At 44.5% G+C, this 17352-nt stretch overlaps 1 protein-coding gene across 1 annotated transcript in view; it reads left to right on the forward strand.

The window, feature by feature from the left end:
- The window catches only part of LOC110977232 (neurexin-4-like), a 39503-nt gene extending 22186 nt beyond the window's left edge, over nucleotides 1-17317 (forward strand). Inside the window, exons 6-23 of the mRNA XM_022231175.2 lie at nucleotides 881-1065; nucleotides 1391-1674; nucleotides 2050-2207; nucleotides 2498-2647; nucleotides 3852-4017; nucleotides 4938-5044; nucleotides 5292-5390; nucleotides 6311-6514; nucleotides 7039-7121; nucleotides 7571-7772; nucleotides 8287-8513; nucleotides 8748-8913; nucleotides 9618-9851; nucleotides 10361-10546; nucleotides 10761-10888; nucleotides 11157-11244; nucleotides 11969-12232; nucleotides 13137-17317. Of these exons, the coding sequence (XP_022086867.2) occupies nucleotides 881-1065; nucleotides 1391-1674; nucleotides 2050-2207; nucleotides 2498-2647; nucleotides 3852-4017; nucleotides 4938-5044; nucleotides 5292-5390; nucleotides 6311-6514; nucleotides 7039-7121; nucleotides 7571-7772; nucleotides 8287-8513; nucleotides 8748-8913; nucleotides 9618-9851; nucleotides 10361-10546; nucleotides 10761-10888; nucleotides 11157-11244; nucleotides 11969-12232; nucleotides 13137-13330 (3125 nt within the window). The 3' untranslated portion in view covers nucleotides 13331-17317. The remainder of the gene's footprint in view (nucleotides 1-880; nucleotides 1066-1390; nucleotides 1675-2049; nucleotides 2208-2497; nucleotides 2648-3851; nucleotides 4018-4937; nucleotides 5045-5291; nucleotides 5391-6310; nucleotides 6515-7038; nucleotides 7122-7570; nucleotides 7773-8286; nucleotides 8514-8747; nucleotides 8914-9617; nucleotides 9852-10360; nucleotides 10547-10760; nucleotides 10889-11156; nucleotides 11245-11968; nucleotides 12233-13136) is intronic.
- The last annotated feature ends 35 nt before the right edge of the window (nucleotides 17318-17352 follow it).

The following is a 17352-nucleotide window of genomic DNA, read 5'->3' on the forward strand; positions in this document are numbered from 1 at the left end:
GTGTAATCTGATATTCCTGTGAGGGATATTTAGTGTAATGCTTAATATGACACAGCTGTGTATCTCTGTGCTGTTTACCAAGGGACTCAAAGTATGATTTCAGCAGAGGAGAGATAAGAACGAAGTGTTAAACCACATTACAATGCAAAAATGAATGAGCCACTGGCTCTTTCCAGCAGTGCGAAATGCTCAGGTAGCCCATTGCATACCTCAAGGTCATTCACACCATCAACCTGGTTTCCGCATGATAAAATAAAACAAACACAGCGAGTGATGCAGCTGAGTGGGCAAGCTACCTGCTAGGCTGGGCACAGCTCTGGTTCGGACCCCTGCGGCTCATTTCTTGGCAGGACACTAGCCTGAATCGTTACTCCATGGATTAGATGGCTGTCTTCACTTTGGAGAATCTGTTTTTTTGGTGGTCGCCTACCCTTTCCTTTTTTTTTTCAGGCATAAAATGATGTAAATGTTGATGTTACCTTTTACGTCTGTGATTGGACTAAAAGTGTACCAAACTGATGTGTAAATTGAGAAAAAAAATAAGGTTTTTAGTCTGTTTGTCCACTTATACATGCATCTCTTTGTGTGCAGTGCCTCTCGAAAGACAGAAAGTAGGCCATGAATTTGACATTTCACATTGATTGTTTCATATACAGTACATGCACTCAGCGTTCAGTCTAACGTTACCTAAATAATACAGTACTTTTAATTTTGTAATGGGTTTTCCCCGACTTGTTACTGAAACCTTATCATCCAATTCCCACTAAAACACCGGCTTGAGCAGTTCAAGAGTTTTGACATGTCAGTCCTGTTGCGGCACTTCCTTTGCTCAAGTGGAACCGTCAGGCCATACCCTTTCTGTGCCTTCTTCTGATAACAGGAGATTCCCTTGGCGAGCGGGACTCTGGTGCGTTGCTGCTGGAAGGTGGAAGCCTGTTGGACGACAACCAGTGGCACCTGGTGCAGTACAAACGCCAGCGGCAGATGGTTGAGCTCGTGGTGGACGGAGTGGCCGTGGCCGCCAGAACAAATGGCCACTTTGAGCGGCTGGACTTGGACAAAGAGGTACGCTTGGATATCAAGATTACTTTTATCGGCACAAGATGATTGATTTATATTGTGTTGTAAGGGGTGAATGAAAGGTTGATGAAAGATGGGCAGGTTTCAATCTTTAAATTCCGAAGTTTACCAACATGTTGTAATTTTTGGGTTGGTATGAAAAAACACATTAAAAAATGTCTGGGCTCAATTGCATCAATTCCGCAGTCGGCATTTCTTCATAGGTTTCTTATTTCTCATGGGTGCCATTACAAACTGAAAAAGTACTCTTGTCCAGCTTGAAGTTTTCCATATTTTCCCCTCATAACCCTTTCACGTCTTCACTTTGCAGATGACGATCGGGGGGACATCGGTGGCACAGCACCGCGGCCTGTCCTCCAACCAGTTTTTCGTGGGCTGCCTGCAGGGCGTGCTCCTTAGCAACAGTGTGGACCCGTCCCGGCTGGGCACGGCCCTCGACTTCATCAAGGGGGAGCGAGCGGGCGATTACACCACGCTGAGCCTGGTGGGGGACTTGGAGTACGACTGCCGGGGGGAGCCCAGCGTGCCCGCCACGTTCCCTACTGAAAGTTCCTACCTGCAGTGGCCAGGGCCGAGCCTATCACAGAACTTTACGTGAGTAGAGTGGTCTCCAATCTCAATTTTAAAACTTTGTTTTCAGTTGGCTAACCTGTCATAAAACTTTACGTCATTGAGATGGTCTTAACTTCTTTCTTGTCAGAAATGTAACTTACTGGCGTAGCCTGTTGTACAACTTCAGTCTACATTGGTCTCAGTTCTTAACTTGCAGGTTAAACTCAGTCGCCAAATAGTACTATTGTTTAAGTTTGCATAGATGGCATGAGGCAGGCTGACCTGAAATAGGTTTGATGGTTTACTTTTGTAAACACCTCTTTTTATAAAAATATGTCTCAAAAAGACTGTAAATAGGTCATTTCAGGGTATGCCTTGCACTAACAGGCCTGGGATCCCTCTCTTTCCCCTCATCAGGATATCGCTCAAATTCCGGACATTCAGTGCCAGTGGCCTGCTGGTCAACAACCAACTGGTGTCCAGCACGGGTGGCTACATCACCGTGGGTCTTAACGACGGCACGCCGGTAGTCATCCTTAAGACGGGCACAAGCAGAGGCATAGAAATACCCGGAGGTCAGATGCTCCAAAATATTTTTTGGTCCACTTTGGCAGTATTTGAGCAGTCATAAAAGGGGGTTTCCCTTGTCTTTGAAAAATGCACAGAGCAAGTCCAAATGGGGGCCATTTTTGTAAGAGCGTGCACTTCTGCAGTTGACTGCAGAGAAAAACAGTAAGCGATGCATGAGTGGGAACCATTTTGAGAATAGTGGTTTTATCATTTAGAATTGGAAATGAAACGGAAATAATTATGTCAGACAGTGTTCTTTATTTTCTTTTCTTTTTTTGGCGGTATATTTTTGCAGTGGGGTCAGACCTGAACGATGGCAGATGGCACAGTGTGCGGTTGGAGATGGCCAACAACGTCATCCGCTGGACAGTGGACAGGGAAACCAACCTTATCCAGCGGACCTTCTCCATAAACACCGATGAGAATTACTTTGTGGGCGGCACCAGTAAGTAGGCGTTCGTGGAAGTGGTACCGCTGTGTCAGCAGGATGGCATTTTCCCAGAGACAAAACACTGTGTTGAATTAACATAATTCCCGTTGCCTTTTGGATAGTCATATGAAGAAAGCTGTGGATCTGTGGAAAATTTGTGACAAGAGGAATAGAGGCTATGGAGTTGGCAGTGTTTGCCAGTTCTTTAAGATTGGAGTATAAGTTCAGGGTTGGCTTTTTTGAGTAAATTTTTATGTTTATCCATTTATTAGTAAGTATTGCCCACAGAAGTCGAGATTGTCTAGGTTGAGGCCAGGAAAAGTACTCATTTGCAAATATATCTGTTCATCCAATAGCCCAATCAGCACTAATCACAGGATGAATTTAAGTGGCCATTAAAGAAGACACGTGAAGAAACGTTCAGTTTTAGGGGGGGGGGAAACCCCGGTAAATAGACCAAGCTAAACCCATGGAGTCCAGAAGAAACTGAAATTCCAATCCACATTGCCAGCCGAGGTGGTCTTCAAATCGGAGCTGCAGAGATGGAAGGCGAGGACAGGGCCGCTATGCCAACTCAAATTCCCCTTCACCAACCTGACTCCCTTAGGGACGGCGACTATTTAGACCCGGTTTGAAAAGGGCCCCCCGGTAGCGCACCCGGTATAATGCCTGCCCGGTAGTCAGGCTGCTCCAGGCCGGTATCAGGCCTGTCTGCACATTGGCATTTCAAAGTCCCTGATGAAAGGCTTCCCCCACTATGCTTCCACAGATGAATAGGGGCCTAAGCAGATTAGTGTAAACATTGTATAGAGCTGAAGGATTAAAAACCACAAGCAGGTTCCTTCTGGGATAGATTACATGTGCCAGTACTTGCAAACAATAGACCCTAGTATGGAGAAGTTCGAGATCAACAACCAGTCCAGCATCCCAGGCCGGTAGCCAGGCCGGTATGAAAGGGATTTTTGCAACAGGGCGAGCTTACTGGGGGGCCCTTTTCAAACCGGGTCTAAATGGTCGCCGGCCCTTGGTATACCCTTGGTATAGAAGAAATTTGAACTCCATGAGACGTCTTCGCTAGGTAGCAAAGCGCCTCTCGTTCACGCCCAGTGTCCACAACACAAGGGCACTGTATTGGAAGGTCGTTTGCCAAGTCTCCATTGACTGCATTTCAACTGACAATATTTCCCCTCGCATTCTCCTGTCTTTCTTTGTCCCTCAGCTGGAGACAGCTCCGAAATGGGGGACCTGCCAGGTTTCCTGGGCTGCATGGTGGACGTGGTGGTGGGTAATTCCAGACTGGACTTTCGTTCCATCCTGGACGGCAGCATGCCCCAGGGAGCCATGAGTGAAGGGGTGGACGTAGACACCTGCAGCCTGGAAGATTGGTAAGTCTCTCAGACCGAGCTGCAACGCTTGAACCCCAAAAGAGCTGGGGGAAGGCACCCTATTCATTAACCCTAACCCTCCTCAATCCTTCACCTGTTGGAGGACTGAGGAGTGTTAGGGTTAATGGAGAGCCTTCAGGGGTTGTCCCACTGATTTCTCCTGATTTTGATGCCACTTTCATGATAATTGGACATGCCATGCGAGACAGGCCAGCTGAAAATGTTCACTTTTCTCTTTGACTCGTGCTGAAAACATAGGTTGACCTGTTTGAAAGTGGATACTAGAAATGTCTATAAAGACAAATTTCTACGTCTTAATGAATTGAAATGTAATAGATGCACTTATAATGCATTGCTTTACATGTTCTTGAAGTTTCAAAGAGGTTAGTCATAGAACAGTGGAGTTCTTCAGGGAGTCTGCCCCAACCCTCCCCTCCCACCCCTAAAGAAACCGCGGGTCTTTCATGGTTTATGTCACTGTAAAACCTCATTTGTTTACATTGCAAGGGATGCAATTCTACGTTGAGCTGATTTCAGTTGGCAAGTATGTCTTTGGCAACTATACGCTGGACTTTCTACTGAAACATTAACGTTGAATTCTTTAGCAAGTGGCACAGAGGTCACCGCCTTATACGGTTTTTCCCTTATCTTGGCGATCCAGCATTTGCTTGCTGGCTCTGGATTTTTGTCCATTCTTTCTGCTATATATCGAGGCTTTGACTGCTTGCCTTCAGCCGGTATACTTTGGGCAAAGCTGCCGTCGTTGCCATCAACAGTGATGGATGGGCATTGGGTCACGTGGGTCACTGAGACTGCCCTGTACCTGGAACTTGAAGTCTGCGCGGGAGAGCCCGTTTCAATCATGGAATCCTTTCATCATTTCATCGGTGCATGTGTGTCTCATTCTTTCTTTGCTGAAGGTGCACCCCGAGCCCCTGTGCGAACGGCGGTGAGTGCATGTCGGACTGGGACACATTCACCTGCAAGTGCACCGACACAGGCTACACCGGTACCACTTGCTCAATTCGTAAGTACCAGCTGTGACCAAAGACACATCTGAAACAAATTGCCGTACAGACCTCGCAAATGGATAACATCTAAGCATACTGATTATTTTCCCGGGAATGTGTGGAACATTTAAATGTTCAAATTTTTGAATTCTGTTCCAAGGACTATGTAGACTTGCTGCAGTACATTATGCAACTTTTACATTTGCGCTGGAATTTAATTTCAATTTGTCATATTTGGGTAATTTATTTTTTTTTTTTTTGCAGCCCAGCATAGCAGTTCGTGCCAATATAGTGGGACTCATATGATAGACCCTGACGGTAGCGGTCCGCTCCCGCCCGTGGAGGTCGAGTGTGAAAGTCAAGGTGGGTGGTTTTGTTTGCATTCTCAGGTGTGCGATAGCAGTAGTGGACAGAACTGCGAGAGTGTTTGTTAATTCTTTATTCATAAATACCTCAGAGTTTCCCTTTTCAACAAGGTCAACTTGACTGCTAACATTTGATAATGCCCGCTGAGAAGTGTAATGTCCGCTGCATTAATCATGCGCTGGTGCCTGGATGCGCGACAGTTAAGCAATTCTGATTGGTTAAGAGTCTGTGTGCATATGGTTCAGCACGTCAGCGCCTAGTCCATACAAGGAGATTCTTTTGGGCAACATGCACTAAGAATGTACCATAATATGAATGGGGGTGTCGGGAAAATGAAAGCGAACCTCTGGAAAAATCATTGGAAATCCATCATATATTGACTTCTTTGGACTCACTGACTAAAAGGTATTTATGAATGGGAATAAATGTGTGCTTGGTCATACTTAAGCTAAACGTTGAAGACTGGCTCAGGACACTGAACGCTGAACACCTGAGCCACAGGCGAAGGCATTAGTGGCGTCTGTTCTCATGAGCCGGTCTTAACTGCACTTTTATGACCGGCCAAGCACATATTTATTCCATTATTCAAGCAGGATAAAAGCACTGCGAATCGTGAACTGTTCTCCCGAGGGGCCCTGGGGAAGGGGTGCAGTGGAGAGATGTTCAGTTTTTAGAGGTGGTAGGAAACCCAGAGAAATTCTCCAGGGAAGAACCCACAGAAGCAGGTTGGAACTGAGAGCCCAATCCACATGCTGGCCTGGGCTGGATTCGAACCTGGGCCACAGAGGTGAAAGACGGAAGGCAAGGAGAGTATCACTGTGCCAGTTCTAAGAAATTAAAACTATTTAGTTTGTCCAATCCCTGATTGTTAAGGAGAAAGAAGCTCATCATCTGAAACTTTTTGTATTGATTGCCAGACTCGGAGTTATACACCGTGATACATCATGACGCCGAGACTTCAGAAGGCATCCCTCCGGGCAACACGGAACCAGGCTCCTACTCGCGTGACATCACCTACCAAGCCAGTAGTGATCAGATCAGAGCTGTGGTCGATATGGCCGAGTACTGCGAGCAGTACATCCAATATGTGTGCACCCGGGCCAAGCTGCTCAACTCGCCGAGTAAGTAAAATGAGTCAAGCCCTGCCAAGCAAGCAAGCTTACGCAGAGACTACGCAGAGACTAAGAAGAAACTTTTTCTATGAACTTTGCCCAATTTTGTAGAGGTGTTAAGTGACATGTGCCTGGCCAATACCCAATCTTACCTGACAAAAATGAACGTAAAAACCAACCTCAAACTGACCTAACACTGAGAAAACTCTGAATTTCTGGCTCCGTCAAATTGTCCTATAATTTTTCCGCTTTGTGCAGTTGATTGCTAAAATATGATTGTTTACCAGCTGTGCGTATTTGAGTCCTAGTCTTCATCCCTTCCTCTTCCTTGCCCCGCCCCTTCCTCGCAGCACTTGATTTATGATCTTTCGGCTTGTACTCTCTCAGTGTAAAAAAATTCAGGACTTTGGATAGAGAGCACAGTGCCAAAATTTTGAAAAGATTTTCTTATACATGCTTTAGGTCTTTGAACCGTCCCGGTTTTAGTGTGCTTCGTAAGAATTAATGTGTTCTGTTTTCTTTTTCTCCCCCAGATGGCGAGCCTTATGGCTGGTGGGTCAACCGCGACAGCCAAAAAATGAACTACTGGGGCGGAGCAGCCCCTGGGACTGGCAAGGTCAGTTGCAAAAAATCTGGCAACGTTTCACTCCAACGGTATTTAGGATTTGTTACAGAAAGGGCATTTGACTTGAAATGAAATTTGGTCAAAGAAATTGGCCAGAGAGGGATTGGAACCCACGACCTCCGAAATACCGTAGCGGCACTCTGCCAACTGAGCCATCGAGCCCATGTTAAATGGGTCCTCCCATTTATCAATATCTGTGTTGTGGGAATGTTTGTCAGAAATCATTGAACCCGACACCAGGTAGTTAGGTAGCTCACCACAGAGTTGTGATATTGTGTGGAAGTCAGCATTGTGATTATCAGCTCTTGTTAACACCTTTCTGCTTTTTAAAAGTCACTGTCCTTATCAAACTGTGAGCTGAATGCAAACTAGACTTTCATCAAGGTCTGACTTCCGTTTCCTCGGTCCTGTTTTTTTTTGGGGGGGGGCCAAATCCGCAGTGTGAGTGCGGCCTGTTTGAGACTTGCCAGGACCGGACCAAGTGGTGCAACTGTGACGCCGACACCGCCTCCAACCTAATGGACGAGGGCCTGCTGAGGCACAAACAGTTCCTGCCCGTCAAGCAGCTGCGCTTCGGGGACGTCAAGGCCTCGGGCTCGTCGGCCAGTTACACGCTGGGGCCCCTCCGATGCCGAGGCAACGGTGAGTCCACAGCTCTCCCAGGTTTCCCTTCGCCGCTTTCTCCCACCGTGCTTCTGAAATGAGAAATTTCTTGCTTACTCAAGGAATGCATTCTCTGCCTTGTCTTGCGTTGTAGCCCATCGATTCAGTTGTCGATTAGAAAGACAGTGCTTCAGAGATGGCTTAGGAGCACCCCCACTGGATCATGGGCGGGGGGGGGGCAAGGTTGCACTTGCCCCCTGCCCAAAAATATTGGGGGAAAAAATGAAAAGAAATGCAAATGGAGCGAAAGGGGAGGAAAATCACAAACTTGATGGAAAAAATCTTGCAGTTGATCTCCTCACAGTAAGTGTGTTTCATCCCTTCATTACTGAAGAGTGCCCCCCCTAAAAAGTGCTTTGCCTCCCTAAAAAGTACTTTGCTCCATGGAATAAAAATTCCTGGTGACGCCTATGCGCAGAACCAAAATTTAGTCTCTCCAATTCACCGCAGTCGCCGCGAACTAAATTTTTCTTTGTGTTTGCTTAACCCGCAGCCTACCGGGCCAACGTGGTGACATTCCGCTCCCGCGAGGCCCACCTCCGCTTCCCCATCCTCTCCCTAGACGCCAAGGCCCTGGTCTTCTCCTTTGAGTTCAAGACCACCCAGGACTCGGCCGTCCTGGCTGCCGCTGACGGCCAGGACGACACTTTTGTCAAGCTGGAGCTGGAGGACATGCAGACGTTGGTATTCAGTTTTGACTACGGAGCCGGTGGCAATCAGGTACACCAACTCAACTAATTGCTTGGCAAGTCTGTGCGCTAAGCGTATATTAGTAGGGGACCAGTCATAAGCCATAACATCTGCTTGACATTCATAGCTGGTTTCCTGAGCAAAAGCTCTCCAGTGTTCAGTGAATTTCTGTGCTTAATTCTTATTGGTAATGCTGTATGTTTATCCTTTATTTTGTACTTAAAAGTCACTCAAGCAATGAAATGTTCATTCATTTACCACTAGGTCAATGTGGGCTTGTCATCGCCGATCAACGACAATGAATGGCACCATGTGATGCTGACCCTTGACACCAAGGAGGCCACACTGACCGTGGACCAGGGACAGACGGAGAAAACCAAGTACAACATGGGCAAGCTCAGGCTTCGTCTGACCGACGATTTCTTCATCGGTGAGTGTCTTGCAACTGTAAGAAGTCTACTCATAGACGGACCCTCACCATCTGACTTTCAGAAAAGGAAAAAAAATATCCATCCTTGTGGTTTCTTGAAAGTTTGGATCTCCGACCAGGATAGCTGTGAATTAAAAGTTGATCATTGCTCTGTGACATCTGCTGAATCTTGTCATTATTCACGTGAGGTAAATGGTCTCACCATTTTGCATACACGCCACCATGGTAGGTCTAAATCTTGCCTCAAACCAGCGCATGCAATTTGGAACGGTTACACGCTTGTCATGAAGTGACATGCGCCAAATTGGACTTACTCACCCTTACCCTGAGGAGAAAAAATTTGTAAATTCCCAAAAGATGCACGCACTGCATTTGATTAATTCATTGGAGCGCTGCGCACCCGGAATAAATGACATGCATGGTACACCGGTGCCCACTAGCATGCATGCATTCCAAGAAATGCCAAGCTGAGCCTCCGATAAGCAGAAAACTCCCTCATATTTGCGCCAACTGGAGTCTTTACCAATTGAATTTCGCCTCCTGTGATGATATCCATGTGGAGGGTACTTGCATATTTGGCCAACTGGCATAAAAAACGAAGCTTACAGGGCCAGGACTAAAATGAAATCAAAATAAAGAAAACACTCTTGTTCATCTTTTGACAGACTTGTTTATATGTTTGTAATTGCTTTGTTATTTTCCAGGTGCATCTACCCTGCAGTCGGAGGGTTTCGTGGGCTGCATGCGTAACCTCCAAATCAACGGTCGCTTCATCGACATGGTCGCTGCCGGCAAGCTGGCCAGGCAGGTGGAGGCCGGCTGCTCGGGCAAATGCGACGAGAACCCCTGCCTGAACGGCGGCAAGTGCATCGAGACGTACGACGAGATCGAGTGCCAGTGTGACCTGACGGCGTTCGAGGGGCAGTACTGCTCCAAAGGTGGGTGGACAGCTGGTTCGTTGAGGAAAGTGGCTTTTTGGTGTAGTGGCCACAGGCTCGTGTCGCACTGTAACGAAATACAAACGTTGTAATACTGTTGGATTAAGCTTTCAACAGTTCATTTTTCATTTCATGCAGTCCACAGCAAGTCATAACACTAACAATGTCCCATATGAACCACTTTGCACTTTGTGGTATACACCAGAATTTTTTATTTGAGCTTTGTCAATTTTTTTTTCTGGCACTTTGCAGAGTCTCAAAGGAAACTTGACGGTGAACTTGAATAAAGTGATTTTTTTGACTGCAGTTAAGAGACTTCACAGTAAAAGATAGTGACCTAGAAAAAACCTTGATATGAAGGACGTTAAAAAGAAATGACAGGTTTTTCAAATTTCGTTTTTATTGATTCTGTCTTTTTCCTCACACATTGCGTAGTTCTCGCATTTATTCACTCCACTGTTTGTTGTGGTCTCCGGGACCCAATTTTGTCTTCTCCTGTTTCTTATTAGAAATTGGAAGTCGCATGGAGAGTGGGAGTCAGGTGACCTATGACATCCCCGCCATAGATGTCCAAGACTCAGAGGTGGACATCATTACGCTAGCCTTCACAACAGAGATTGCCAGAGGGAGGCTGCTCAGAGTAGAGAATAGCCTGTCTGGAACCTTTGAGGAGATTGCCATTCAAAATCCAGAGGGTGAGTGCAAGATACTTTTTTTTTTTCCTTTTTCAGAATTTTTATTGTGGCTGGGAGATAATTGTATCTCAGAATGCACCTGAAAGTCATGTTTTGCAGAACCTTTTGTGCTCTCAATTTTACAGCACATCAGAACAAACATCAGTTGTGTCTCTTAAGTTTGTTTTACAACATGTAATTTGTCGGAAACATTTTTGGTTTTTGTATTGTTCAGGTTACCTCACTTTCACCTGGAAGTTAGGGTCGGGAGCACCAAACACACTGACAAGCGAACACAAGTTTGCCGACGGAAGGCACCATTACGTGAAGGTTGAACGTGAGGGTAACGAAGCAGTGTTCAAGGCAAGTTTGTTTATGGTAGATTGTTTTGATCCTTGTTTTGAATGAAGTCTACTCAATGGACATATAATGGAATATTGTCTCGTATGGAAACTAATTTCAGTTCCAAAACGTGTGACAGAATAATGGTTCTTTTAAATTTGGAGAAAATTACTTGATGGGATGTTTGAAATAAGGTTCCAAATCGATGTTGTCTTTTTCCTTTTTGACGTGTTCAGTCAATTTCAAAACTCCTGATATATTCTGAATGATTTTTTTCTTCTCTGTCCAGGTGGACGGCTATCAACCTTTGACGAAAGTGACTCCAGGGGTGGACACCACATTCAATGGAGCGAACAAAGTTTACGTGGGCAGCACAGGTAGGCGGATAGCCTCCTGCTTGGGTTGAGAGTCAGTGATGGAAGATAATAGCGCACACATTGTTGGTTGTTGGCATGGCAAGGTCAATGAAATTAAAAACCAGGGTTTTTTCTGGATTTCAGGGTTTGAGATGTTGTAATTTTTGATCTTTAAATGCTTAATCATAGGTTTTTCTTCATTTTGTACCGAAAGGAAAAAAAAGTACTAGACTTGCATAATTGCCATTTTGGAGAGAATGCTCGTCTTGTTAGCTACAGCAAGTCCTGACATGTCACAGTCTCTTGTCGTTGTCACAACCCTGTTGCTGGATATTCCACGAATTTCTTTCCCTCTCTCTGAATTCTCACCCCAGCATTGCGTTCATAGCCTACTACAGGACGTCACATTGGCGATACTGAGTGTTTTGGTCCGTGGTAAAAATTGCCATTTGTGGTGCAGAATCACAACTGTTTGGATTGGCAAAATAGGGATAAAATTTACACTCCCTGAACTCCCTTGAAAGGTGATTTCATTGTTACCAACTTTGCGCACTGCCAGATCTGCACACTGGGCTTCTTTAGTTTCCACTTGTTGAACTCTGCTTTCTTTTCCTTACGAGCTCTCACCTTCCTTAATTCTTCAAAGTTGGCCCTGGAAATTTGGAAGGATTTGTAAGATTGAGAAAGATGGACCTTATTGATTGTAACCCTGTGTGGGACTTGATGTTCTCGTTCTTGCCAACAGAGGGCGCTGACACGTTTGAGGGTTGCATCTCCCGGGTGAAGTTCAATGACGTCTACCCGCTGAGGAATTACTTCGCGACCCCCACCAACGTGACAGGAGAGGGCGACATGCAGAAGTCGCGCTGCAACGTGCAGGAAGTCATACCGGCGGTCGTCCAGAAGCCGAGTCCCAAGCCTCCTACCAAAGCTCCGGCCACAGGTGCTGGCACGCCCCTTCCACCGGCAGGGCAGCAGCTGACCGGTGGGGATAAGGCTGCTATTGCTTGTAAGTCAAAATCTGTTTTGTATTGAATGGACTGGGAATTATTTTGTGGAGGGATCCCACAATATGAGTCTTACGCACCTTTTATTTCATTTATGGCTTTTTTTTCCTTTTCAATAAAAGGATATTTGTATTTTAACACAGATTTTTATGCAGATGATAATGGTGGCAGTTCCTGTTGATTTCTGTTGTGTAGGATTTTTTTTTATTTCATGTAACTTGTGAGTTATTCTAACAGCTTGCAAATTGAGTATTGTTGGGGGGGATTTGGGATTTGATATGTTTGTGAATGGTTCTGAAAACAGGAGCCTGGTCATCTGTCCTAATCAAAAATTGCCCTGTAATGGATAATGTCGAATGCTGCATGTAAGTTACTTTAACCTTAACCCCCTAGGGTGTATGTAAAATCATATTGAAACTGGAGGATTTGGGACTGTTAGGGTTAATAGCTCTGGTTGCCAAAAAGACATGTCCTTGAGGAAAACCACAGGCTAGCGCGGACAGCTACAGGCTAGCAAGGACCTCCACAGGCTAGCGAGGACAGCCACCAGCTAGTGAGGACCCCCACAGGCTAGCAAGGACAGCCACAGGCTAGCAAGGACAGCCACAGGCTAGCGAGGACAGCCACGAGCTAGTGAGGACCCCCACAGGCTAGCAAGGACAGCCACAGGCTAGCGAGGACAGCCACAGGCTAGCAAGGACAGCCACAAGCTAGCGAGGACAGCCACGGGCTAGCAAGGACCCCCACCCCTTTTCCACACACACACATTATTTCCAGCTTCCGTCAACCAATTCAGATAGAGCAGCAGGCCGTTCATTAATGTGTCTGGCCTGTAATGCTGACCTCTTACCCCGCACCTTTTATCCTTGACCTTTGACCCTCGACCTCTGACCTCCCACTTTGCAGTCGTGGTCATCGTCCTCCTGCTGGCGTTGATCATCCTGGTAATGCTGATCCTGCGCTACAAACACCAGCACAAGGGCATGTACCACACCAACGAAGCCAAAGGGGCCGACATGGCGGGCGACGCCGACACGGCCGTCATGATGACAGGAGCCAAGCAGGTCAAGCCGGAGAAGAAGAAAGAATGGTACATTTAACCTCAGCTTAGCTGTTTTTCTGTTTCCTGTTTGTTTGTTTGTTTTTTCTTTGTAAGTTGTTTTCCTGCAGTTGATGATTCAGTTTATTATCAAGACGCGTGTTGAGCAGGATTGTCCTTTTTTAAAAATTCTTTCCCTGGAGACCACAGTTTTTGTATGTATTTGCCATAGCCAGAAATTGGATCAGGTGTACAGTTCTTTCTATTGGAGATTTTCTTTTTTTTAAGGATGGCCATTTTCATAGCAGAATGTTCTGCGAAGTTTGTACTAATAGTCTGAGATGTCGGAGCATGTTGAGAAGTTCGTTTGTAAGCTTCAAGATGACAATTGTTTAAATGGAAATCTTCCACAGTGAAGGGCAAATACAAGTGTGTGCTTTTGTAAGGGAAGAGAAGAAGTCAGCTTAAGTAAGTGTTCTGCGTGTTCCTTTCCTATGCACATTGTCTGGACGCTGTGAAACTGGTCAACCTTCTCTATTGTGTTTTTATAAACCCGATCAGTGGTCCAGCGTGGCCTTATTTTTATATATCAGGGTGGCGTTTTTTGCTGACAGTGTCTTTGTACAAATTTGTGGCTTTGGTCAGCTTTGCCTTGGGCTTGTGCCAGTCAAAAGCAGTCCCTCGCTGTTGAGAACCGGTTGGAACCGGTTATGACAGGAAACACTGGTTTTTCTGCTGGGTTTTGCCCATTCTTGAGCCAGTCGGAACTGGTCAGAAATGGCCACACAGGGAAGCTGGTTCACTCCTGTGCAAACAGAGGGCTGTCCCATGAGACAGTGCTGTCCGGATAGAACCAGTTCTTGTCTCCTGCTGGCGTTAATATGGGTGAAAATGTGAGTTTTTTAAGAGCTGTAACTTGCAGTTTGTATGAAATTAGTCAACAGCTGGCTTAGGTATTTAACTGAGAAAATTACTAATATTTGAAGTTGTAGACTGTCTTCATGAGTGTCTAAAACATTTTCTTTTGACAGCCCGCTTCATGCCGGAGCGATTTTACAACTATCAATGACATTTGAGACGTTGATCTCAAACTCTGTTTCCCTGTCATCTGTGTTTTTTTAATGGAAAGTTAGAAACCTGGAATACAAAATTTATACCTTTTTTAATGCTTTCTTCTTCTCTTTTTTAAGAGGAGGAGCTGTCAAAGGTTAAAACGACTTACTCAGTTCATTTAATTAATGATTCAATGATTAATGATTATTCTGCACCGTGGGTGGCTTTTACAGTAGCCAAATGTTGGAATCTTAATGTTCCAAACAAATTTCCCCCTTTACTCTGAGCATTTGTAAGCCTTTTTAAACTCCACGACCTTATTTGAAACCTCCCAAACGTTTTGTAGATTTCCTCAACAAGACTTCCTGTCTGGAGCTGCCATGATTCTTTCTTAATTGACTTCCAAAGAGATGAGAAAATAACTAAATTTTTAAAGTCGGGCCCATTGGACTATTTTAACAAAAGCATAGGATTTTTATGGCTGACTTTAAGATAAGGACAAGGGTTTTAGCGTTTTAATAAAGTTTATTCACTGTTTTTGAGGCTTGTTTTACTCTTCACAGCATTATTGTTCTCATCTCAGATGCTATGCACATTTCAACAGCGTGTTCAAAATTGACCCCCTTTCCAGTTGTCATATTTAAGTCTATAGAAAACAGGAGACTATATTTTATGTAGTTTTGATCTGTTTCTCCTTCACAAAGGCACGTGTAGTTGGATGGTCCTGTGCTTTGTGTTCAGACGGCCAGTGGTGTTTTGAGTATTAATGTAATGCCCGTGTCAAGGCGGATTCATACTTGCACGAACGTGAACACAACCGCGAAAGTGTGGCGTCAGAATCAAATATTTGTGCTGCGTATTTTTAGAAACGTGACACATTTCAACTCAAGCAAATTTCGCTGTAGATGTTTTGCGACGCCTAATTAGTTTTTCTTTCGTGTTTGCCTTATTTAACTATGAAGTGGTCGTTGACACGTACCATACAGTTCAGAGGAAACGACAGTGTTCTGTAGTAACCTCACACTGTCCGGTTTAGCCACGATGAATAAGAGCACAGTTGCTCTGATGTGGTCATGTCAGGGTTCATCATAAAAGCTCTCGCTGCCTGTGGCGGGGTCAAGCTATTTTTAGAAATCATAGTAGTCTGTTTAATCTGCATTGTCTGCTTTGTACAATTTTTAAGCCTGGTCTTGATGCAGTCTTTAACGTTTTTGTTATTGAAAGGTGTCGGGTACCAGACTGCACCCTCAAGTTAGTTTACCATTTTTCTATAGTATCCCACCTGTACATAAAAGTCAATGAACTTCACTTGAAGTATCTTTTCTATGTGACATGTTTCCTGCAGCTTTTCAATTGTGAATGTCTGCTTTTGGCGGCAGGGAATCTTGCTTGTTAAAGACCCCCCCTGTTACCAAATCAGACAGGGCGTATATATTTTTTGACTTTATAACTTCACCCTTCTCACAAAGTGCAATGTAGGTTGTTTTTTTCTGCTTGGTTTTCCAGTAAGCATTCTTACAGTCATTTACACATGCGTAAATAGTTCTTAGTCTTGGCATACAGGATACTCTACATTTTTGAAGGGCATATGTTTCAAGGGAATGGATCTTGTCCAATGATATTTGTACCTTGCCTCATACATATTTATGATCTAGATTGGCATTGCCATTGGTCAAGGCACCGCGGTGCATGTCATTGCGTAGTCACAGACAGTGTGCCACTTCTTGGCTTCGTTGTGTATGACGTGGGAATAATTACCGCACGAAATCCTAGCTGCTGCACCTCATTTCTGCTTTGTTGGTCGGGGGAGAATTGCAAAGGAGTTTTGAGTGTTCATGAGGTTAAGAGCAACAGAAGCCGAGTTCAATTAGTTCCCCTTGCTGGAAGCTGGGAACTTCATGGAACGGTTATTCAAAATGGTTTACCGCTTTTGTGGCATTTTGTGTTTGTATGTTGAAGTTACTGTTACCAGTGGTTGCTTTGTACAGATCAAAGCTTCAGTATGGGAATATTGCAGTAAAAAAACTCTTCCATGAAGCTTGAGCAAGTGTTTGGAAATGGAGAGTTTGTTGTCCGTTTTCAAAAGTGGCCTAGTATCAATACGGTTTGCACAGTGTTGCATCGTGCATGCTTGGATGTTAATGACCTCGTGCCAATTGTGAAATCCTGGGTGGATTTCCACTTTGGAGTTCAATTTGCAAATTGAAGATTCAAGATGTCAGGACTCAGGTCGTAGTATGGAGTAAATAGTCTTTCAGTTGGGCAGAAGGTGATTTGTGTCCATCTCATCTAGATGGGTCAGTTTCTTAACAGCACTGGAGCAATGTTGGTGGGGGGAAAAATGAGTAGACATCCTTGAGGACAAGTTTTTTTTACTGGTAAATGTGGCATTGTAATTTGCATGTATTATAAATGCTAAAATTACATTTATCATGTTGCACCTTCAGGGTTTTTTTGGTTCAATTTTATTACGAGGGATAAACAATGGCTCAGAAAATCCCTTCTTGCTAACATTCCTTTGTGGCCAAAAAAGTACTCCTTAGATAAGCTTCTAGCTGTATATTAGCAATTAAAAAAAAATTCATCCTGATGGCAGCATTTGATTGAAGAAAATTTATCTTGTAAAATTATTCCGATAGCCTAAAAAGTCAAGGTACTACTTTGTCCTAAGTACTAAATGATTTTCATCTATTCTTTTTAACTTGACCGGTTTGATGTTTCATGTATTCAAAACTGCCATTTTTGTGTATATGAGTGTTTAGCCAAGTTGTGGGACTACCGTAGACTTGAGCAGGTTTTTTTGTTTAGTTTTTAACAATGGTAGTTCTGTCCTTTACGCTGAGTTTTGTGAATTTAATCTATTTATTGTTCATTCAGTATTTAGGTACTACTGTGGTGAAGGGATCTTTGTAGATATTTCTTGTCATTTGGTACTTTTTTGAACTACCGTTTCTGTATATTTCACTAATAAAAGAATGTCATTTTGTTTAAAAAAGGTGTGCCAGTTTGGGGTATTTGAAAGTTGGACCG

This window comes from Acanthaster planci, linkage group LG08, assembly GCF_054643075.1.
Source record: "Acanthaster planci isolate LZ-2023a linkage group LG08, COTS_SCS, whole genome shotgun sequence".
In the NCBI taxonomy this organism is placed as follows: Eukaryota; Metazoa; Echinodermata; class Asteroidea; order Valvatida; family Acanthasteridae; genus Acanthaster; species Acanthaster planci.